The sequence below is a fragment of the Toxorhynchites rutilus genome, chromosome 3 (genome assembly GCF_029784135.1).
Source record: "Toxorhynchites rutilus septentrionalis strain SRP chromosome 3, ASM2978413v1, whole genome shotgun sequence".
Taxonomy (NCBI): domain Eukaryota; kingdom Metazoa; phylum Arthropoda; class Insecta; order Diptera; family Culicidae; genus Toxorhynchites; species Toxorhynchites rutilus.
In genome coordinates, this window is record NC_073746.1 from 330120742 (window position 1) to 330146679 (window position 25938).

At 39.4% G+C, this 25938-nt stretch overlaps 1 protein-coding gene across 2 annotated transcripts in view; it reads right to left on the reverse strand.

Annotated features, from left to right (window-relative positions):
* Positions 1 to 385: 385 nt before the first annotated feature.
* The window catches only part of LOC129776197 (peroxidasin), an 89473-nt gene continuing 63920 nt past the window's right edge, over positions 386 to 25938 (reverse strand). For both annotated transcript variants that reach the window (XM_055781697.1, XM_055781696.1), the window contains exons 6-7: positions 2305 to 2441; positions 386 to 2196 (exon numbers count right to left, since the gene is read on the reverse strand). In XM_055781697.1, the coding sequence (XP_055637672.1) occupies positions 2090 to 2196; positions 2305 to 2441 (244 nt within the window). In that variant the 3' untranslated portion in view covers positions 386 to 2089. The remainder of the gene's footprint in view (positions 2197 to 2304; positions 2442 to 25938) is intronic.

Consider the following 25938-nt stretch of genomic DNA (forward strand, 5'->3'; position numbering starts at 1 on the left):
CGATATACCTTCATATCTTCCGCTCACTGAATTTCTACGCATTCCATTTGATGATTAGGCAAAATGTTGTTAACCATTTGCTGCAATAACGCCTATTGATTAAACAATATGCGTTCGATATACATGTCAAAATCGGAACAGAGTGCCTGAGTGCATTCGGGAATTGTTTCAATGCATCAAAAATTTAACCAATACAAACAAATGATTGATAAGCTAATGTAGTCCCACGTCAACCTTGCGGTTATATCATAGATATAACCCATCCATTTTTTTATCACTCCAGGTTGGGGTCTTTGTTCGATACTGTCGTTATACAGGGTCACATTTCGGCGAAGAAAAGGAATCACAGATAATTATTATCGACTATTTATTAATATAGTTTATTACATTTCCTTAGATATATCTAGTATCATGTGAATTATTTATGTTAATCATATAGCTTTGACCACAACCATCATTTTACATATCAGTTTGATAAGTTTGTTTGTTATTATTCAATTATATAAAATGAATATAAAATTCACCTATCTTTTTCCTAAGTACGGGTTTCTTTCTTTTCTGTTGTATTTATTTTTTGAACTGTATATTTATATACGTGGTTATAAAAATGCATATTTCTTTATCTATCAGAGATCGTAAAATAAATATTCAGAAATAATGCTCACAACACCATCTGCATGCGCATGAAATTCTCGGTTTATGTTCACAACATATTGGGAAATATTCACTACATATCTCAACAACTGTTTTTGGTTCTTTATATTGCTAATCATTAAATTAACCACGGATGTGTATTTTTGTTCTATATATTTTTCTTTTTTTTCCACTAATAACGAATCGTTGATATAAAAGCTTACTCACTCGTCATTTCCTGGGCACAACTTTATTGACTGTTCAGGTCATCATCGAACGGTCATCCCAATATATTTGAATTTGATGCGCAGTACACGTATTATAGAATTATATTCATATATTCATATATATATATATGCTGGTTCAGAATCAACGTATTAACTATGTTTATGGTTTTTAATCACTAATAATTTCACTCAATGTTTACATTTCATTAAGCGCCTTCGTATGGTTTTTTCTTGTTTTGGTTTGTTTCATCAATACTTCGTTCAGTTTGGTATATAAAGGTTTCCTCCAAATTGTTACTAAAGAATCACTGTAGAATTTGATTCTACCTTTTATGGAAACTACAAACTGTCTTTCGTTTTTTTTGTTCGTCTACCTTCTCCGAGAAACACCGGTAAATAAATTCCATCCTAATTCGTGGACAGTCCGTTTTTGCTTAGGATCGAGAAGGTCGGAAAAGTTTGATATGGGACATTTGTTTGTTCATTTTTTTTTTGAGTTTATACGATATACTTTGACAGAAATTGAATACTTCAATGAGTTGTCCAGCGAAGTATCATTGGAGCTATTGTTCACTTAACGAACAACTTACAAGGATTCTTTTGCTATAATTCTCCGTATAATATAGACACTATCTAGATTGGATCCACATTAGACGAATTTTTGTTCCTATGTCATATTGAAAGTATTTTGTTAGTTGTTGGATGGTCAAATGACTCTCCATCGAATGAGCGGACGTTTTTTTCCCAAGAGAAGTTTGTTTTACAACACTTTGAGTAAGTACCTAGCATCTTTTTGGCGGATCTTGTGTGAAGTGTATAGTGATTGGTGTGGTGGAAAAGAACTGTGTGGAATATTGCTTGCGTTGAGGGGGAAGGGAAGTGTTAAATAAAGTTCCACATTTTGTACGAATAGATACATCGATAAAAGATTAGTATTAGTAAACTGTGGATATGATACGCTGGTAGGAAAAATACACCAAATGAATCTAACATTGCTACATGACATTTGCCCAATTTGCATCACGTTTCGCGCATCGCGTGATGTCGGCTGTTGTTATTAAAATACTCATTATCCAGATAGATAAATGTTCGTAAATGTTGTTGTTGAATTTTATATGTTGTTGCACAATAGTCTTTGGTAGTTGAACAAACGCTACGTCACGCAGCGAGAAGCGATCAAACAAATGGCCGTTGTCAAATGTTAAGCGGAAGTGTGAGGATATTCACAGTCACCGAGTTATACACGCAAGCATCATCGTCAGAAGCAGCAGCATTGGGCTGGTTAATGGACGCCACTTACCGCATCCACCATGCTGCATTGCTGCTGGATTTTCACCTGCAAATGGAAATTCAGTCGCAAATGGAAAGTCAGTAGTAATAATTGGACAAAACCAACGGCAAACAAACAGAACGAAAAATGTGACAAATTTATGAGCCTAGTTACCATTGAGCACATGAACAGCAACGGTCGCTTGGGCGATGTCTGCCAGAGCACAGGTGTAGTTTCCGGAATCGTACCGATTGGCATTCGCTATGTATAAGCGACTCATGGCGCCACCTGTTAGCAGATCTGTTTTTACGCTGAAAGGATAATGCAATTATACAAATATGAGCCCGGGAGGGAATTATTTATTTATTGAAATGCTATCAAATCTGCGTCGTTAGGGCGAATCTGGCGAACGCGGCGCGGATCGTGATGGAGCTGGTAGAAACATTCTATGTGTTGAATTATACAAGAATTTTATAATCCTCTTCCGGTGCGTTTTTTTGCCCATTTTCCAACGGTCTATTTTGCCGCACGAGTGCCAATCAGCGATACCAGGGAATGCGACTTCACCCGGATCAGAGCCATCCATTTTCGAGGGAACACGGCTTAGCTTCCATTCGGATGAGTGGCCTAGCTAGAAATCCGAATTGGGCAGACCCTGAATTCAGTTCAATTGGTGATGTTTAGTTGTCGGGTATATCGGAGTGGTGTGCGCATTTTCTATTGTTGAAATTATTCATTGTGCGCCAAAGCCACCCACGCGATATAACATGAAAACAAATGACATAAATTTGTTCCTTATAATCGCTCCGACACTGGATACGTTAATTTTCCCAGACTTTCGATTACTGATATGTGATATCCCGTGCTTGATATATAAAAAAATATATATGATCAAATAGCGGTTATTCCAAGATTATGTGCAGTGCTTCGGACATTATTAGAGATTACTATGCCGTTATCATAATGGCGACAGACGCTTTTTCCTGCCCATTATCTGCACCGAACGCTGTTGGCATCTGCGATATTATTACATTCCCGTGGGAAATCGCCAGAGTCAAGGGGAATATAGGAAAATAAAAACGTTGTTTGTCCTGGAATTGAGTGGACGTCACGTACGAACACCGTAAGTGAAAAGGAATAGATCGTCATAGCTGCAAGTGGAAGTGGAGGATAAAAACGTTATTTGAAATGGAGATCGGTATCGAGCGTATCCGGGAGCATTTTTTTTTTGACGTGGGACTACGTCTAACCGGAGTATATGGGGGGTAAAATGAAAACCTAAACACAGAACATGCAGGAAAAAATGAAAGATTCCGTATGCTTATAACTCGAACATTTCTGACTGGATCGGAAAGATGTTTGCATCAATTGATTGGGAATATTTCTACGCTTCTATCGCAATTAATAAAATGTTATTTTTCATTAGATAAACAATTGAATAACTGTAAAATGTTAAGCGTTATCTTAACGGCATAACTGCATCATTTTGATTGGCCCGATCTACGATTCCCCTAACACAGCCATCAAATCCAAGCAGCCTTGGGTAAATCAGCATTGCAAATACATGAAAGTCGGGGGTATTTTTGTTCCGACTGAAATGTGTTTCCCTAACACAGACTTTAAATCCAAGAAGCGTGGGGGAAATTGGCATTCCAAATACATGTAAGTCGGGGGCATTTTTGGTCCGACTGAAATGTGTTTCCCTCGACATTGCAAATACACGGTGCTTCTGACATTCAACCGAGACGGTCATGTTTTTAGCGCCCCTTTGAAAAGAGTAGCGAAAAATAGAAGTTTTCTCCTCACACAGCTGGTTCTATGCTAAAGGAAATTCCTTGAGGCTCTAACCAGTCCTAAATAAAGCTTTCTTGCAGGTGTACAAGACGAGGACAAGAAGGAGGCCACCGAATAGCCTAGACGGTTGGTGGCTTTCGATACCGGCAGTTTTCACTGCCCCTAGCGTCGGTCCCTGTTTTTGGCGCGCTTTTTGCAGCTCACTTATATATACCCCACATTATTATTACTGGTTACTTATCTCTGGTGGTGGTTTTTATTTTCAGCTGGTGTTTGATCCTGGATTGCAGATTGGTGGTATACCCACACTACCGATTCTCCGGTGCGAGGGCGCACCCCCCCAGCAGCAGTACATAGTGTTAGTGATATTTATAACAGTTTTTCTTTAAACCTCACAGACATTATAGTAGTGTTTCTTTGTATTAAAAGTAGTGTTTCTAGTGAAATTCAAAAACTTTTTTGAAACAAGCTCCGAAACTGTTGAGCCTTTTCTTTTTTTATTCTGCATTAGTGCCATATTTAGTGTGTATCTCTACATCAACCTTCCTGGCTGTACCTCCCGGGTATAGCCAGCCTTTACCATGGCTTCCAGCAGTGCCGGTAAGTCAACAAATCATTATAATGGCGTGCCCACCACACGCACCTCTCCTCTCTGGGCTGACCCCCTATGCGGGGAGGTTCAAATTGTACTCCTCAAAGCATCAAATGATAAAACCCTACCATCAAACCCGTTTGTAGTATCAAAAACCATCCAAGCTGTTACGGATCGCGATTTCAAGGATGCGAGACCACAGCGTGATGAAAACAATAAATTGCAATACGTGATCCATATTCGTAACAAGGAATATGTAGATGCGCTCCTGGGTATTAAGTCAGTAATTGACAAGACCCCTGTGGAGATAACTTATCACCCTACCTTGAACCAGCGCAAATGCGTGGTAACCTGTAGGGATGTGATTGATATGGCAGAAGCTGTACTTTTAAAAGAGCTTGCTGACCAAAGAGTTATTGCGATCAAACGAATTTCCCGTATGGACCCAACCAAGAAGGAATTAATTCCAACTCCAACCCTGATTTTGACCATCAGAGGTACTGTAATTCCGGAATATATTAACTTTGGCTTAATCCGCGCCCCCTCGCGCAATTTTTATCCGAATCCGATGCAGTGCTTCGGCTGCTACAAATTCGGACATACTTCAAAAAAATGTAGGACCAAGATCCAATTATGCCGAAACTGTGGACAAGCACACCCAGAACTAGGCAATGAAGAAACAGCCAAGAACTTCATTTGCAACGCTCCTGCCTTCTGTGTAAATTGCAGTGGCAACCACGAATAGAAAATGCCCCGCATGGGTTGCAGAGAACAATATTACTAAAGTGAGGGTAGACCAAGGAATATCTTACAAGGAAACCAAACAAAGCTACCAGGCCAAAGTAAATGGATCCTCGTTCGCAAGCAAAGTCCAAGAGAGACTTAACTTAGTCCAAAGCACGGGATGCAATCGCTGTAAGTGCAACTGCACGCACCCCAACCCTACCCCAATCATCCAAACGGTTTCCACACTGATAGTTAACCAGCCAGACATTGAATATACCATCTCCACTTCCGATTCCGAAACTGATTCAGAAATTCCCATGGAAACTGAATCAGCAAAATTAAATAAACGTAAGATCAAAAATTCAAAAACTTCAATTTCAGATGATTTGAAATCATCTGAAGATGAAAATTTCCGCGTTAATGATAAAACAAGGAAAAGATATAAAAACCAACAACCAGAAATCTCTCAACCGGCCGCCCCACAACAGGCCGACCCTCAACCATCCACTTCATACAAAACAGTACCCAATACGAATCGAACAATACCAAATTATTTAATATTTGACCCTAGACTGAAGACCAAGACTTCCAAAGGTAACAAACAGTCAAAATAATTTCTGATATACCTCCTTCCAAATTAATTAAACCCTTCAAGAGCCTCCATAACATTTCTTAAAATTCAACACTCCACACAAAAACAGTACACCTGTTGTCCAAGATTCAACATCCAACCGAAAACTTGCCATTCAATGGAATTTGCGTGGGCTTAGTAGGTCAATGGATGAAATTAAATTAATGTTAGCTGAGGAGAAACATCTCCCACTAACACTTGCATTCCAAGAAGCCAGAGTGACTAAGATTACACCCGATTTTAACCTTTCACTACAAGGTAAATACAAGTGGTACTTCCGTGAGGGACTTTCCTCACGCCAGGGTGGAGTATGCCTCGCTGTTTTGAGCCATCTCCCACATACCCTCATCCAAATTTCATCACAGTTACAGATATGCGCAATCCAACTCTCGGGACCGTTACGGTTAACCCTTGCTTCTATATACATTTCCCCAACGCATAGTAACAGTAATTTGGAAGCAGAAATGAACAATGCCATTCAACAATTACCACACCCTTTCATAATCATGGGTGATTTTAACGCCTACCATACTGTATGGGGTAGCCAAAGATGCAATTTAAGAGGTAAAATTATTTTAAAAATCGTTGAACAACTTAACCTCATCATCCTGAACGACTTCCAACATACTCGTATGGATGAACACTCTGGCTCTACTTCTTCAATTGATTTAACGATTACCTCATGGGACCTTGCGCCCAGAGTCAGATGGTGTGTCGATGATGATCTAAGAGGAAGTGATCATTTTCCCATTCACATCCGAACACTGACCAGTAATCCAAAAATCCTCCTGCGAAGGAGATGGTTGTACCAATTTGCCGACTGGGATGGTTTCGAATCAACCATTTCGCATCTGTTACCTGCACAGGGTAACTATTCAGTAGAGGAGTTTTCCCAAGCCGTTTTCGCAGCTGCGAAAGCTAATATACCCCGCACTAGTGGTATCTCCGGCCGGAAGGCAGTCCCATGGTGGAATAATGATGTCAAACAGGCCATTAAATCCAGAAGAAAAGCGCTAAGGAAGCTTAGAAGACAACTGGACGGTAGTGAGACAAAAGTACTTGCCCTAGCTGATTTTCAATCTGCTAGAGCTAGAGCAAGGAAAATTATAGCGGAAGCTAAACAAAATAGCTGGCTTCAATTTCTTGATAGCTTTTGCCCTCAGACAACTTCTAGTGAACTGTGGAGCAAGGTTAATGCAAGTGGCAAAAGAAGATCGCGAGGCTATTCCATTACGATCAATGGTACCACTACCGATGATCCCGGAACCATTGCTGAACATTTAGCTGACCATTTTGCTAGTACTTCTGCCACCTCCAACTACAAAAGCGACTTCAAAGCTCGTAAAACTGCCGCGGAGACTACAGAGTTTCCCTCGGACTCAGGGGAATCTCATATTTACAATATCAGGTTCTCTATGAAAGAAATGTTGTGGTCCATTAGTAAATCCAAATCAGCCGGACCAGACGAAATAGAATATAGCATGTTAAAACATTTACCTTTCCACGTCAAAACGTCGCTGCTCCAAATTTATAATAACCTTTGGGCTAGCAAATGTTTCCCCGACTCATGGAAGGAAGGCCTAGTCATTCCCATCCCTAAACCGATGGAGAAAAAACCACTAGCAACTAGTTTTCGCCCCATCACCCTTCTCAATTGCCTAGGTAAGGTCTTCGAGAGAATGATCAAACGGAGATTGATGACGAACCTTGAAGAACGTCATCTCCTAGATCCTCGACAACATGCTTTTCGTCAAGGCAATGGTACCAATACGTACTTCAGCCAACTTGATCAACACCTTCACGTGATCACGCGAGACCACCCCCACGGGGAACTCGCTCTGTTGGACAAATCCAAAGCCTACGATACAACCTGGAGATATAATATCTTGGACCAACTCCATCAATGGGGTATCGAAGGTAATTTGTTCGAGATAATTCGCAGTTTTCTACAAAATCGTAGCTTCAAAGTTCTTCTCGGAGGAGTCACCTCCACCAGTAAACTGCAAGAAAATGGAGTGCCACAGGGTTCTGTGCTATCGGTTGCTCTTTTCCTGATAGCGATGCAATCATTATTTGATGCCATACCCCAAAATATTGACGCTTTGCTATACGCAGATGATATTCTGCTAATTTCCAAAAACTCATTCCCAGAACTAGCAAGAAGAAGACTTCAGGAAGGAATCTCGTCTGTTAATAACTGGGCGAATTCCGTGGGATTTAGGATCTCAGCTGAAAAATCTCAAGTTCTTCATTGCTGCAACAATAAGCGTCACAGGAAAAAACTACTATATGTATCATTGATATTGACCCAAGAACTTGTTTCACATTCTTTACAGATACACGGGCCGAAGGTTGTGCAGTCCACTGATCATTCAACGAGAGCCAAAGGTTGTACCACTCATGACAACTCTACACGAGCAGATGATTGTGCCGGCTAGTGACCATTCTATCCTGGATTTCTTGAGTCGAGAAGACACACCACGCTATATATGGGGTACAGACTAGGGGGCGTTGCTGATTAATGGTCAGCTGCATCCCATTAGGAAGTATCCCGTGTCGGGCACATGTACAGAGCATTGGAGACAGCAACATCACAATTACTAAAACACTTGTAATACTAACCTCGAGCTAACCGCGAGTAATCGGTTACATATTACTAACATAGATAATAAGAAAAATTGTCAAAATATTGAACTTCCGGCCCCGTCAGGCTAACGCCATATGAACCTTGATAAAAATATATATTTTGAAAAAAAAACTTGTTTCAATAACCCAAAACTTGCGAAACTATTGAAATCTCAAGAATCTAGAAATATGGGTGCCTGTTTGAAATTAAATCTCAGTCATGATTACCTCGATTCAGTGACTGCCGACAATCTTCAACTAACAGCTTCAGTTAGCAACAAGCTCCTCTTCTCTGTTGTTAGTGGTTTTACGAATAAAATATAAATTTATTAGAAAAATATCTATTCCCAAAATTACATGATTTTCTAATAAAAGAACACTGATAGGTAAAATAAAATGCCCATTTCTTAATTTTTTTGTACTTCTTTCATTTATTTCGTTTAAATTAACCCTCTGCAGCCTAACCCCGCCTTTAGACGGGTTTCACGGATTTTTTTTTAATTATTCAGACATTATTTTCGATGTTCACCCACACTAGCACGTCTTCAAAATTCTTTAATCTACCATACAAACACATTGGTTTCATGTTGGCTGGTTTCTGCTAGGAGTATTTTATGTCAAAAGTCGTAAATTCGAGATAAAAGAGGAAAAAAAATATATATTTCGATTTCGGTCGCGCACTCCAAACGAAAAACAAACACGCTTTTTGAACATTTCACTGGTGGAAAAAAAATTGGTCGGTAAGTTCATTTTCAATAGTATTTTACTGTCGAACGTAAAATACAAATGAAAATGAACTTACCGACCAATTTTTTTTCCACCAGTGGAATGTTCAAAAAGCGTGTTTGTTTTTCGTTTGGTTATTATGGTAACAAAAAATACAGTTTTTCGGTAAAAACCATAACCCGCCTCGAGGCGGTGTTGGACAGTTGAGCGAAAAAAAAATCAGACTCCTGCTGAAGTGTACTCCACTGAAAATTAACATCGGATGCATCTGTTTTGCAGAAATCGAGTCGTTTTTTGTGTTTTTTATAGGTTTGATTTCCAGCACGGTATGGAGACATGACGAAGTAGATCCTGAAGACGACTTCGGGAGCGATGGTGAATACTACAATGACTCGGAAATTGAAGAACAAACAAAAACCAATAGATAAAAAGCAGTCAAATGTGTCAGGCCTACTTGTAGGGCCCGGAAAGTTCACTAGTTCCGCAGACAAAACTGGTCCTACTAAATTTAAAAACATAAAAAAATCAGATTGTTTTGGAATCCTCATTTAAATATTCATTTACCGGACTTTCGGACTGAGGCTACGAAATCAAATATTAAGCCAGATGTTTTGCAAAACTCCCGGTCGCCCACGTATGATCACCACAAAGAAACCATCCACTTCGAAGCGAGCGTATGTTCCACCCTCTGATGTCAGGCTAATAGAATGAATCTTGTTCCAGATAGAAAAAGAGGAAAGAGGACTTGCAAGAACCCGAGATTCTCATCGGAAACGCAAGTCATATTCCTTAAATGCGACATCAATTTACACCTGCAGCCAAACTTTCTGCAGTTTTTATGCTTTCCGCCATAAGAAATAATTACTACGAGCAGTTCAAAAGAAAAATGATTTTTTTTTCGACCAGATGCCCAACCCCGCCTTAAGGCGGATTACTGGTTTTGTGGTTGGAATAAAAAATCCGTGATTGCCGTTATGTTTTTCGATTTTCTTATCAAAAATGCGATCTACTATAGTTTTTTCAGGCGAATAAAAAATTTGGGTTTTAGAGGGTTAAAGAAAACACACTGTAATATTAGTTCATATCAAATTTATTATATTCTTTGAAAGTTCCACTTATGGAAAGAAACAACAAATCAATTTGTATTGAAAAGTAAATAGCGACAAAAAAGTGCCCACTTCGAAAATCGACATTTTTTCGATAAGTTTCCATCGGAAGACCCCTGGATTGTTTATGTTTTGACAACATCTCGACTTGTTTTAAAGCAAGCGGCTAGACCGGCTGCATTTGTACACGTGATCGCCTTTGATCCAGTTTGAAAAAATGGTAAACCCAGTGATTTCGAAAACAATTTCTTATGTATCCGAAAATTAGTGGTTCTTGACGTGCATAACGATGAATCGTACCGAGCTGTTACTACACCCAAACTAGCGTTGGCAGAAAACATGTCAACTTTGGCAGAAAAGATGCCATTTCCTGTGCATGAGATTCAAATGCGCAAATAATGAGCTATTTTCAAAGCTTAAAAATGGTTTGTATGTATGCGAGCAGACATCTCGTTCTGTTTTCTTTTCTCTTTTCATTTGGGATTGTGCAAAAAAAAGTCCATACGACGTCAATGGGGATCGAACCAAGGCCGGCTGGAATGCAAAGTTACTTTACACGACCACGCTATCCATATAGCTGCCAGCGCTATTATAAAGGAGCGTGATAATATTACACCTCATCATAAAATGAAGTTGGAAGGTGTTTTCTAAGACGATAAAGAAGAACATGATCGAGAATATATCTTTCTCTGTCTGGGCAGTGTATTTGGCAAATTATACGAAAAGCTTTCATATGCTTTCATTTAAATGTGTCTCCTGTTTCGCTCCCTCATATTGGCTCTAGCACATCTATTATACAAATTATATACATGTATTGGAGAGTAGAACATTTTATGTTATCTTTCAGCTCATTTAATGTAATAAATCGGGATGCCAGAACATGTGTTAAAATAACTTTGGGTGTAGGAAGAACAGTATCAGCAAGGCAGCGGTTTGAAAAATTCTGTGGTTTGTGAAGTGGGTACTCTTTTTTCATTGTTTTTTTTTCAATACAAATGTTAATCTTCTTTAAGTAAATCTGTTTTATTTCAATACTAGCTGACCCGGCAAACTTCCTCCCGTCCAGAATGGATTTTTTGCTATGAATACTTTCAAACATTCACGTTTTCTCAATGAGCGAACGTTCCACGTTCTAATTGACCATTTACAATGTCCCTTTACTATAAATTTCCTAGTACTTCTACCAAAACTGGTCATTATAATATTGTCGTATAATATTTACATTTCACGTTCAAGATTCTTCAATCACATGCAAGTAACATGTTTCTCCATTATATGGAATACATGTTTGATATAAAAATATAATAAAATGAAGACAGCTCAAATCGGACGATTCTTTTCTCGAGTTTTGCGCTTGCCAACACATTTGGCGATCCATTTTTGTTTACATAGACATCAAACATCAAATGGACTAACAATTGCAGATGTAATTGCAGAACATATTGTTATTGAATTTTTTGTCCGTTAATTATTATGAGATCTAGCTCATGGATTCAGGGTCGTTTCGGATGTGATCATTTGTCTGACAGCTAGAGAGGAGGGAGGGGTGTCGAACCATCATAGAAACATGTAATACCTCCTAGAACATCCACATGCCAAATTTGGTTCCATTTGTTTGATTAGTTCTCGAGTTATGCAGAACTTTGGGTTTCATTCGTATGGCAGCCCCTTCTCCTTTCGAGAGGGGGAGGAGTGTCGAACCATTTAATCCATGTAATATTACAGGTCGGACTCGATTATATACAGAGTCGATTATATGTGAATCGATTATATATAATTTTGGACTCGATTATATACAGTTTGGATTTTTTTTTATTTTTCAGATATCTTATTTCATGAAAAAATGTTTCCTTTCAACGTTAAGGTAAAATTGAACTGGCTTTCATACACAGCGTTACACAACTATAGAACCACTCAATTTTTCTGAGTTTCCAGAGATATGTAAGAAGCCGGTTGAATTGAAATATATGGTGTAGGATATAATAATCATCTTCATTTATATGCCTGGCCATTTGAGCTTTATTGTTGTGTTCAGGCGCGAAACACTCAAAAAACTAAAATTCCAGTGCTTCATAACTATAGAACCAAATGGAAAAACTCTCACTCCTGTACAAAATTAACGTCAATTTCACATAAATTACAATAAGTTTCTAATTCTTAGGTCATCTTTATTTCTCAATCTGTTAAAATATCCCATTCGGGGTGGTTTCGACCCAGCTGCGTCATGTTGGAGTGTGTATTTCGTTCTACGCAGAGGATACTGCTGGTTTAAGCTCTTCAAATCGCTCATACTGCTTGTAAGCTGCATCTAATATTTGTGAGATCACTCCTCATAAGTTATTGATAGGGTTTTGATCTGGTAAGCAAGCTGATCAGCCCAGAATATGAAGCCCCTATTCATCAAACCGTGCCCTGATATTCCGGATTTTATGAATTGATGCCAAATTAACCAATTATCATATTGTTTTTTATGCAAAAATAGCAGTAAATGATTCTGACGTACTTCGTTGCACTTCTGACTGTTCATTCGTGTTGATGAAAAGCTATCTGAAGCAGGTCTTTTTGAAAATATTTCCTTCAAACCATCAAACTGTCGTCTGCAAAGTTATGAGTTGAAAAATAACATGACACGTTCCTACAGTCCTTCTAGTATGAAGAAATTCTATCCAAATTGAATTTTTTTTTTATCAGAGAAGCTCTCCTGAATAGTGAAACTCATGGAATGGAAGCTAATCCCATGAGTTTCATTAGTTTAGCGACCCACAGTTTTCGAGATGGGATTTTTATGGTTTGGGGAGAATTTTCTCAAAAATGCGTTGTTCAGATAGCCTACCATCAACACGAATGAACAGTCAGAAGTGCAACGAAGTTTAGATTCATTTAGTGCTGTTTTTGCATCAAAACCATTGTGATAGTTGGGTAATTTGGTATCAATTCATAAAATCAAGAAGGTCAGGGCATGGTTTCATGAATAGGGGCTTCAGAATCTGGACGGGTCAACTTGTTCACCAGATCAAAAACCTATCAAAAACTTACGAGGAGCGTTCGTACGAATAGTAGATGTAGCTTACAAGCAGTATGGCTGATTTAAAGATCTTAAACGAGCAGTATTCTCTGCGTAGAACGAAATACACACTACAACATGACGCAGCTGGGTCGAAATCACCCCGAATGGGATATTTCAACAGATTGAGAACTGAAGATGACCTAAGAATTAGAAACTTATTGTATTTTATCAATAAGCGACTCAGACGCTACGAAACTCTGTGATGATATTCTTCAGCAAATATTTTGCCAAATTGTCAGGTGAATTGATAAAGTTTGAGTCCTGAGTCTTAATTGGCACATTGGGTACGACTACGTGATCTGTCTAGTGGTTTTCTCTCGCAACGTCTTCAATTTTGAGAGTTACTTGCTTGGTAGGAGGAATCTAGAATCTGAAGCATCTGTTTTTCAAAACACTCATCCACTGATTAGCGGCTGAGAATGACTTTAGGTTAACGATTCCTCATTATTTTCACCTTTCAGAACATGATTTGTTTTGTGATATTGCAGTGGAAGATTTCTTTGAAGTTTTGCCGTTTCATTTGGTTGGTAAGGATGCATTATTGTGTCAACGAAGGCGTCCTATATGAAATTTTGTTGTAATATTGGGAGTGCAACTTCATTCGGTCCGTTTGCACAAGATGGTTTAGGGTGGTTTAAGGTGGTATACTTTTTATATTTATATATTGTTTACAAAACTTTGAACTTTGCACAACAAGTTTAATATTTACTGCGCTGAAAATGTCGAGTTTCGCTGCAAAAAACACCATTGGCGCGATTTTTTATTTTCTATTTTCATTGGAAAAAAGTGCAGCTGAAGTGTATCAACCATCGGATAGATTTTGATTATTTTCGTGTAAAAAACCTAAAGCGTCAGGGTCAATCGAAAAAGTATGAAGACGAAGAAATAGAGATATTATTAGATCAAGATTCGTGTCAAATGCAAACACAACTTGCAGAATCATTGGGTGCTAGCAAGTTACAAGCTATTTCTAAACAACTCTAAGCCGCGCGATATATCCAAAAGCAAAGAAATAATGTTGCATACGAATTGGAAGTGAAAAATATCGAACGGAGATTTTGCATGTCCGAAATTTTGCTTGAACGACACAAAAGGAAGTTTTAGTTTTGCATCGAACCGTTACCGGAGACGAAACATAAATTCATTACGACAATTTAAAATGCAAAAGATGCAATCAATTAAATTCATAGCTGGACACGGAGTTCTGACTCAATTTGATGGTCGCGATCATTTGAGAAAACATCAATCTCCAATCGATCATTGTAGAATAATGCACTGTCTCTACTACCACTTCGGGTGACAACAAATAGGTGATGGTACGAGCGAATACTCCTGTTTGGTGAAAAACCTGCTGAAAAAAGTCCAGGTTTTAGGGCTGTTAATTTTCATTGTTTGGTTTTTATGGATCATCCACGCTAGACATATTCCTTAATCCTGTCTCTTGTAACTCGAAAAATAATGCATTCTATTTTGCTTTATTGGCGATAGATCGTTAAATTAGAAAATCATAGGCAATAGGGCATATCAAAACTCTCCGTAAACCTAATGAATTCAGCCTTGCCAATTTTGAATCTATAAATCCTTTTTTCTCCAGTTATTGTAGCTCAATTTACACCACCACTGCTCATTCGACATCACATCCTTTTGTGATGCTTGCAAATCTTCGTTTTCATGGAATCATTCACACCGGCACAGGTGTAGTGGTACCACTTGACACATTCTTCGTGATACATCTCGTCTTCCACATAATCTGTGGTGCAGACATGAGTTGCAATTTCTGCATGTCTGTCGATTCGAGGTTAGGTTGCGTGTTCTCTGTGATGATAATTTTCCTTTCCGGCAAATGAGAGAGCAAAGGAAACAAACTCACATATTTTTGGTTTTTTCGTTTCTCGTTTAGTTGAGGTTCTTTTTTTATGATATCCAAAGAATCAAAATTCCGGCCCTTAAGAGTCCTATCCTATTGCGTCAGTACGGCAAGTGGAGTAGCACATCTCAGTCAAACAACTCTAAACTTTTTTGGCGTCTGGCATTGTTCTGGATGAAACTTAACCTTTGTCCTGGATCGATGCATTTAAGTCGTCCAGTTGAAAGCAGAACTAGTTTCAATTTATCGACTGGTCGCTTGGTAGAACCTCATAATACATAATTCATTTCCAATCCCACCAGACACAGAGCATGTATCTGTGTAATCTTATAATTCACGTATCGTGTGCCCAGGATTCTTAATTAGAGTAGGAGATAACAAAGAAAAAGAGAGAGCAATTTTCAATGATTTCTTGAATACAAAATACATCGATTTTCATAACATTTTCACGGATGGATCTAAAGCAGATGGTAGAACAGGTTTCGGAGTTTATTCGGATAACCTTGAGCACTGTGGCAGGTTGAGCGACGACTGTTCGGTTTTCGATACTGAGCTAATAGGTCGTATGAAAAAAAAAAGTATTTACTTATTCTGCCCGTTTCCAAGTAAAGTAAACTTTGCTAGTATTTACTTGAATCCGTATGAATAAAAGTTTACTTTACTAATTTGATTTACGAATTCGAACATAGTTTTTACTTTGTCAAACATCTATCAACTGATTGTTTAGGTTTCGTGTCAAAACGTTTTTTTTTGGACAAAGCGTGAATTCGCGATGAAAAAGGAATAGTGTCGACGTCTGATGGCGACTTTCAATTAGGGACGATAGTTTGGGTCCCTATCTCGTTAGTGTAATACCTATCATATTAGAAGACACGAAGCCAGTTTTCAAATGTTAAAATTTGAATGAAAATGTTCACATCATGTTCTTTAATCACTTAAAACACTTTTTCCGACTTTTATTTAACCCTTTGTCTACACATTTCCAACATCATTACTGAAACTTTTCATTATAATATAAAGTTGTCTTCAAAAACAATATTCGTACAAGATTTTTCACCACCTGCAAACAAAAGTGTTTTTCATTTAAACAGAATGCCAAATTGGTACGGAAAGGTTATTTTTCATTCATAATTTAAATTTTAAAAACGTGTTCATTCTGCCTGAAAATCAATCAATTTTTTTTACGCTCCCCTAAACTAGTGAACGAAGCTCTATGCCATCAATGCGGATCGTTAACTTGTTTAACTTCAAGCGCAAGATAGCAGCATTAAACATAAATCGGATATGACATCAAAACGAATGATAGTGTTTTCAGATCCAAAGTATGCTCATGAGCATACTTGATAATAACGAAGTAAATACTTGATGAATGCTGTTTTATTCATACGAAATCAGCTAAACATCCATTTTCGAAAAGTAGATACTTTGTTGTTTCTTTTATTCATACCAAACGTAGTAAAAACTTAATATCACTGCTCGACTGCTAGAATGAAGTGTTTTTTATAGAATGAAATTCGTGTTGTTTCTTTGTCCGGGCCGAAACACCATGGGTCCAAGCTTGTGAGATAGATGCATGCAAAAGGAATGTAACTTTCGTATGGATTCAGGGTCATAGCGGAATTACAGGAAATAAAATAGCGAATGTACTCGCAAACAGGGGAAGATCAGGAGTAATTAAATTTCCCGAACTCAGTGGTGGAGATGCCAAGCGAATGGTTAAAAATAAAATCTGGCTAACATGGCACCAAGACTGGAAACATTCCAGTTCAACAACTCAACTAAATCGAATGATGTATACGGTAACTGCCGGAGCGGATCATGTTTTTGCTCATTTAGTGATGGGGAAAATATGTTGCAGTCTAGAACGCTGCAGATCAAGAGGGGGATATTCCAAGGCGACTCTTTCGGCCCGCTTTGGTTTTGTCTGGCACTGAACCCCCTCAGTAGGACGCTCAATAGAAACGGTCATGGCTATAAAATAAGGTATGTCGACGGCGCCAACGAAGAAGTGACCCATACCTTTTACATGGACGATCTCAAAGTCAACGCTGATTCACGTCAGCGTCTAGGTGTAGCTCGACAAGTGCCGCTATGTCCGTCTGATGAAAGGACAACTCACCGAATCCGGAGTCTACGAGGTCTATGACGGCGAGTTTATTGAAGACATGGTTCGTGGTGAATCCTACAAATACCTTGGATTCCGACAGCTTACCGGGATTCGCCACTCCGACATCAAGACGGAGATGCGAGACAAGTTCTTGAGTCGAGTGAACTGTGTCCTGAGGACTTTCCGCAACGCGGAGAATAAGGTACACGCGATCAACACAATCGCGATTCCCCTGCTGTTTTGGTGTGGTCAAATGAAGCAAAACTGACCAGAGGACCTTGAGAGGAGGATGAGAGAGGAGAGAGTTTCACTATCACGCAAAGAAGAGGGACTTGGTAGCCCGTATTGTTCACCGACAACTGGCACTGCAATGTGCTCTTCTGGAAGACAACGTACCAAACTACCGGTACCTGCCTGCATCTGTCCTGGAAAATGACCGTTTCAAGCTGTACTGGGATCGCACTGTTCTGACCGACCTCTCTATCCACCACAAACGGCCAGATATAATGGTTTACGACAAGAGCGACCGCAAAGTCACCATCATCGATGTCGCTATTCCACTGAACCAAAATCTGGAGCAGCCTCACGGTCGCAAAATTTGCAAAACACCAACCATTGGCCGTGGAACTCAAAAAATTGTGGGGGCTAGTCCCATGAATTGTTCCAGTCGTCCTCTCTGGAACTGGAATTGTCCCGAAGACTCTTCTGGAAGCGCTTAAGGTGTTGAACATGGAGAAGGAATTGACCGGCATCCAAAAGTCGGTCATCCTTAGCACCTGCGCGATTGTCCGGCAATTCCTATGTCAGGACTGAAACAGCACGAGCATGCAGATACGTGCATTCCACGGAGCCTAGTCCCCCTTTGGCATTCAGAAGCCCGGGGGCAGGTGAATATTCTGGCTAGGTCCGCGAGTAAACATGCGAGTCGGTCTAGTCAGTTACTGCAGTGCAGCTACTCACACCGTGTGAACACATCATGCCAGTTAGTGTCATGTGTGATCGGGCGTGCGAGCTACTTCAAAGTTTTTTTGAATTTACTCGCACTCTCATCCCTTAAAACGTCAAAAATGGAATATTGCGCTCGAATCAGGGATGCTAAATGTAAAGAAATGTCTCTATTTTTAAGATTTGATTTGAAAATATGCAAAGATATTTATAGACTTAAAAATTATTGGAAAAACAAATGAAACCCTCATAGTTCCTAAAAGAAAACATTGTTATTCTGTTTTGCACGCTGGCGGGCACGCTTTCTTTTTGAGTCTTCTTTCTTTTGAGTCTTCTTGAGTTTTCTTGAGAATCTCTAATATAGAATCATTATCAGGCAAAATTTTCATTCAAAATTCACTCACAAAGTACAAAGAAAGTATTGTTCTAAGAAACAGAATACTGATTTTAATCGATTTTCAATTTTAAAAAGTACATTTTCATTCATTATTTTAGTTTTTGATGCGTATTTATTCCTCCTGCAAATCTACTATCGTCCTCATTTTACAAATTGGTACACTGCTGGCAAGGCGAAATAAAAAAAAACTTTTAGACTGCCATTTATAGCATCACATACTTCCGGAATTATCTTAGCTATGGATGCTTTCGTGATTCTAAAAAAAAAAATCGACAACAATCTGAACGATATTCCAAAAGAAAGGCACATCAATGTCGTTTCTTAATTTCACTCTTGCAGGTATAGCATCCCTCATGAGTGTATCTTGGCGTTGTATTGTTGGATCAATGAAATCCAACAATGTTTCCACTTATTCAGGTGTTTTTCTCAACACTGCTCTGTACTCTAGAGGATCATCATCATAGAGTTCCTTCAATATTGTATTTGTTGCTACTTTTCCTTGCATCCAATTCCTGGCCTAAATCCTTTTGCCTTTCTGCTTTTTCGGATAGTACCTTCAGTTCGAAGACATTCAGCACAAAGTATTTTTATACACGGTCAGCGTGTATTTCGCGATAAAATTGTGTAATGATAAATGCAACTGAAAACCTAAGACGAAAACTGCCAATAGAGAAGTCGATTTCGGATCAATCATCTGTCAAATTTGGACCTGATTGCTGTTTCTGACAATTTGATGGACATTTAAAAAACATCTGACATCCCTTGTAAGCCAATTCTGTAGTACAGTAGAACCCCGATTATACGCTAAATAGTCGGGCTAGATCACGGATAAGGCAATAAAGGGCTAAAAATGAGGTGCAAACATGAAAAAAAGATATTTCAGCATGAAAACTTTGTTCTATCAATAAAAAATTTATCATCTGTAAGGTCGTGTACATCAGTGATCAGATAATGTGAAAGCTATGACCAAAACAAAAGAGCAAGACTCTACGACTTACTGACAAATTTCGGGAAGGTTTATAGAATTACTAGGAAACTTGCATTGGCGGATAATCCGCACCGCGGATCATCCGCCCGCGAATAATCGAGGTTCCACTGTATCTAGTTTTCCGTCAGCAGCTCACACTGTGTGAACCACCTGGGTGACGTCTTTAGAGAACCCCTATTGAACTGACAGGAGCCAACATATCGAGTATCCCACTGACATTTTCCCTTTATTTTCACATGAATTGGGTATCGCACTGACAGTTATGCTTGAATTTTGCTAACGATCCTAGCACCAATCATAGCACCCGGCTGGTGTGAACGGACAAGGTGAGTCAACCAATTGTCGAGCGAGTTCATCGGCACAGTAGTTGCTCACTGTCATGTCAGCTACTAGCAACGTATGAATGGGCCTTAAAACATGTTAAATTTGCAAAATTATAACTCAAAAACGATAATAATAGAATCTTTGATATCGAAATATGTTATGTAAAAAATCCTCAGCTTTCCATAAAAAATAAAAAAAATAGCACCCTCTAGTCCAAAGCCATGAAAACAATAAAAAACGATCACAATCAATAATTACTGAAATAAAATTTATTTCTTTGCAAGTGTTCAGTCCGAGAAGCGCACTGAAAAGTATTCGTTTCGTAAGCCACGCCCACTTTAGTTTCGTCACAATGCACTTACCCAAATGAGGGTATATAAGAAGCGGCACCAACAGCGAAAATTATTCAGTTTGATCTCGACCGTGTGACAAGCAACAAGGAAAGGTGAACATTAACGGAATAAATAGCAGCATAATTGAACCAGCGGCATTAGGATGTCAGCAGTAGTGGCAGAGCAAGAAAAATAACAAACAGCATTGCATCAGATCCAGTGTCACGTCAGCAGAAGTGGCAGAGGAAGAAAAGATACGAAGAAGCAGCATTGCATCAGCGGCTGTACTGCGTCAGCAGCAGAGGGAGGAATATAACATCAGCAACAGCAGCGAGTGAATTTTAGTGTATATAAACATTCAGTGAATAATTATAATGAAAGCAGTGTAAATAAAGCATAACCCATGTCTCCATCTCGCACTACTCAAACCCAAAATCCATCAAGGTTAAGAAGAGTTTATTCAAGCATTTCCGAAAGAGTAAAAAATGCTCTTTTCAGAGCATGTAGAGAGTTTTCCATGCACGGAGCGGAGCCATTGGGGCTCCCACCCGTAGATTAAGGCGTGAGGAACACGAGGGTTCCTTCCATGCACCCGTTGTGTCCAAGAGTGGAACAACGCTTCCTACATACAGTCCACCCCTAGTTCCCAGCAGACGGAACATTTGGTCCTTCAAACCAGATTGGTGACCAGCAAAACACAGCAACACACAGATCGCTTAACAGTTACGAGCAACAAATTGGGTATAGAGTAGTGCAGTGGAACATGGTGTAAAAAAAAAAAAAAAAAAAATAGAAGAAAATCAACAAAAAAGTTTTTGAAGTGAAGTTAAGAAAAACAAAAACAAACAAACATTGCTAAGGCATTTGAATAACGGACAATCATTCAAGCAAAGTGAGCAAAATGACGAAGAGAACACCAGCGAAAACATCCGCCAAGGCGGAAGAATCAAGTGTCACCGAAGAAATTGACTCGCTAATGCATAACCGTGGAACGGCTTTGCGGGTAATCAGCAGAATTAAAGATACAATCACGGTTGCGAGAATGGAGCAAACAGAGTTAACACTAGCGCAAATCAAGGTGTATAAAAGCAACGCAGAAAATGCTCACAGCAACTTCATGAAATGGCATCAGGAAATAATTACCAAACTCCCATCCGACAAACGGCAAGAGCAGGACCAACAGCACATCTCGTTTTGCGATCTATATGATGAAGTGGCCATCCATCTGCAAACATGTATGGAGAACATAAATGCATTCACCGCACCGCAGCTTCACAATATCCAACAGCCGGTCGTAGTTCAACAACCACTCCCTCGGGTCGTACCAACTTTCGATGGACAGTTCGAAAATTGGGAAAAATTCAAGGTTATGTTCAAAGACATAATCGATAGAAGCAATGAGTTACCACGCATCAAACTCTACCATCTAGAGAAGGCACTCATTGGAGATGCAGCCGGACTGATCGATGCAAAAACGATCAGTGACGGTAATTATGAGTATGCTTGGAAAATTTTGGAGGAGCGATATGCGGACAAGCGGCGGCTGATTGATCGACATCTTGAAGGCATTCTAGAAGTAAAGCGCATGGTGAACGAGAACCACATCGAACTTCAAGGAATAATAGAAAAATTCGACTCCCATATTGAAAATTTAAAACACTTGGGGCAAGAACTCACTGGAGTGTCGGAAAGCCTTGTTGTATTTCTCATTTCACGCGCTCTGGACGGTAATACACGAAAGCTGTGGGAATCGACGATGAAAAAAGGTGAGTTGCCCACATATCATCGAACAATTATCTTTCTCAAGGAACACGCTTCGGTTCTTGAGAGATGCCGGAAATCTACTACGCATTCCGAACCTCAACGTGCTACTGTGAAATCATCATCATTAAGAGCAAATGCAGCAACGTCAACATTGCCAACAAATAGTTGTGAGTTCTGTAGCAGCAAGCATTATTCGTTCCAGTGCCCAGAATTTAATGGGCTTCCGGTGAAGCAGCGTCATGAAAAAGTAAAACAGCAAAACGTGTGCTTCAATTGTTTGCGAAGTGGACATCGGGCAACTAATTGCCCATCTAAGAAGACTTGTTCGAAATGTCAACGGAAACACCATACATTACTACATCAGGAAGGACACATCACAACCTTCGAGACTCCCCAGGACAACACTCCAGTCAACGCTTCTCATTCCAGAGTTCCAGTAAAACCACAGCTTCAGACAAGTCAGGTGTTATTACTGACTGCTCTAGTCGACATCATTGATCGTGACGAACATCCTCATCAATGCAGAGCCCTTATCGATAGCGGTTCACAGGTGAGCTTCATAACCAAATCCATGGCTACAGATTTAAACATTCAGGTAGAAGAAGTGAATATTCCTATTTCGGGTATTGGTAGCACAAGAACCACTCTCAAGGAGAAAGCAATTGTGCAAGTTCGTTCGAAATGCCGAGACTATTCTTTTTTCCTACATTGTCTGGTGGCACAACAGATAACCGGTCATATCCCCGGCAAGTCTATTAACATTGAATGTTGGGAAATCCCTCCAGGAATTGATCTCGCTGATCCTCTTTTCCATCAATCTGGCCCAATCGACTTATTAATTGGCATGGATCACTTCTATGAGTTGCTCAAACCAGGGTATCTGAAGATCTCTGAGAATCTCCCTGACATGCACGACTCAAAATTAGGATGGCTGTTGGGTGGAAAATTTATCGAAAATGCATATCCATCAACAGTTTTACAATCACATGTCGTACATTCAGATCCACTCGGAGACCTGATTCAAAAATTTTGGGAGACCGAGAGTATTCATCCCGAAACAGAAACCACATCAGAAGAAGAAATGTGTGAACAGAACTTTCAAACTACACATAGAAGAGACGTCTCTGGTCGATATATTGTTGAGCTACCGTTAAAAAACAACAACATCCAGTTCCCTGACTCACGCTCGTTAGCCCTACGCCGTTTTTATTTACTTGAAACCAAACTTTGTCGACAACCTGAGCTAAAAGCTCAATACGATGCATTCATTGAAGAATATGAAGCTCTCAATCATTGCAAAGAAATACAGGAATCGGAGGATGCTCCAAATTTACGAAAATGGTATCTTCCTCATCATGCCGTAATTCGCCCTTCCAACTCAACTACAAAGTGTAGAGTAGTGTTCGATGCATCAGCAAAGGTGAGGGGATGTTCGCTTAATGATTGCCTAATGACAGGGCCTACAGTGCAATCCGATTTGCTATCAATAGTTTTACGATTTCGTAGATACAAGTACGTTCTTAGTGCTGACATCGCCAAAATGTATAGGCAGATAATCGTGGACCATACTCATACACCGATGCAGCGAATCTTCTGGAGAAAAGACCCTAATCAACGACTACGGGTATTAGAGTTATCCACTGTTACATACGGAACTGCATCAGCCCCCTTTCTTGCAACTAGGGCACTTTTACAGTTAGCTCGTGATGAAAGCGAAAGATTTCCACTTGCCTCTAAAATCATTGAGGATGATTTTTACGTTGACAATACATTGTTTGGATCTAATAACTTTCATGAAGCCATGGAAATGCAAAGACAATTATGTGGGCTCCTACGATGCGGAGGTATGCATCTTCACAAATGGTCATCCAATGATTCCCAGCTTTTAGATACAGTTCCACATGACGACAGAGATACGTTCATCTCCATTGGAGATTGTGGTGCCAATGAAGTTATTAAAACGCTTGGCTTGATGTGGAATCCTCATACAGACGAACTCATATTTGTAACACAGAACTTCGAAAATATTGAACATCCAACAAAGCGACAAGTACTTTCAGTCATCGCCAGAATATTTGATCCAATTGGACTGATATCTCCAGTTATTGTTAGTGCAAAGATTGTTATGCAAGATTTATGGAAAGAACAACTAAATTGGGATGACGAATTGCCTGAACCACTTCATGAGCGATGGAGGGAATTTCAACTTTCTCTAACAGCTGTTTATGAAATTCGCATTCCAAGATCAGCAATGTGTTACAATGCAATGTCATATGAACTACACGGATTTGCCGATGCATCACAAGTAGCGTACGGTGCATGTGTTTACATTCGTTCTGTACATTCGAATGGAACTGCTAGCACGAAACTTCTTAGTAGCAAATCAAAAATCGCACCAATCGCCCCATTGAGTATCCCAAGAATGGAACTTCTTGCAGCATTGTTACTTTCACGTCTAGTAACCAAGATAGCTAAGGCAATGAAGTTAAACTTTAAGTCAATCACCTTATGGTCTGATAGTCAAGTAACTTTGGCTTGGATTCGCAAACCTTTGAATAATCTTCAAGTATATGTTCGAAACAGAGTCAGTGAAATTAACTCTAACGACCATTATGAATGGAAATATATCAGCAGTTCTCAGAATCCAGCGGATATAGTGTCGCGAGGACAAACAGTTGCTAAGTTAGCTACAAATAATATGTGGTGGAACGGACCGAAATTTCTCCAAAACGCAACGTATCAATTCGAAATCCCTGAGACGCTTTTAGATTGCGATATTCCAGAATTAAAGCCAACAATATCAGTGCATACAGTAATGAAGTATGCAGAGTTCAACGTCCTCACTAAATATGAATCATTCAGAAAAACGCAGCGAATCATAGCATACGTATTACGATTTATAACAAATTGTCGCAAAAACCGAAACGAAAGAACAACGTCATTGTACCCTACCATCCTCGAATTGCGAAAGGCAATGTATAACATAGTGTGTGCGATACAATCTCACGAACTCTCCTATGAAATTGAGTGTGTGAAATCAGGGGAAAACAATCATCGTCTCAGCAGTTTGAAACCATTCATTCAAAATGAATTACTCCGTGTGGGAGGACGAATTCACCGAGTAAGTCTTCCATACGATGCAAGACACCAATTAATTCTGCCAGATAAAAATGCAATAACGCACAAGTTAATAGCCTCAATACACAGAGAAAATCTACACATCGGAGCATCTGGCGTGATCAATATAATGCGACAACAATTTTGGCTCATTAATGCAAAGTCCACAGTTCGAAAGGTTATAAGAAGTTGTGTAATATGTTTTAAAACCCAACCAATCACCATAGATCAGCAAATGGGTGATTTGCCATCATACCGAATTCATGCTGCGCCTACCTTCCAAACAGTTGGAATAGATTTTGCTGGACCTATACTTGTTAAACAATCAACACGAAGAGCGATTCCTGTAAAAGGTTATATATGTATATTTGTATGTATGGTTACGAAATCGATGCATCTAGAAGCGGTAGAAAACTTGTCATCCGAAGCCTTTCTGACGGCGTTCCAGCGCTTCATTTCACGTCGTGGTATTCCTGAAACAGTATACAGTGATAATGGAAGTAACTTCATAGGAGCAAAAGCGGAATTGCACGAGCTGTATCAAATGTTCAAGAGAGAGAGAATGCAAAAGCACATTTTTGAATTATGTCAAGTAAAAGAGATCGAATGGAAAACAATACCACCTAGAGCACCACACTTTGGCGGTCTCTGGGAAGCAGGAGTAAAAAGTGTAAAGTCGGTGTTGAAACGCGTGTACAAA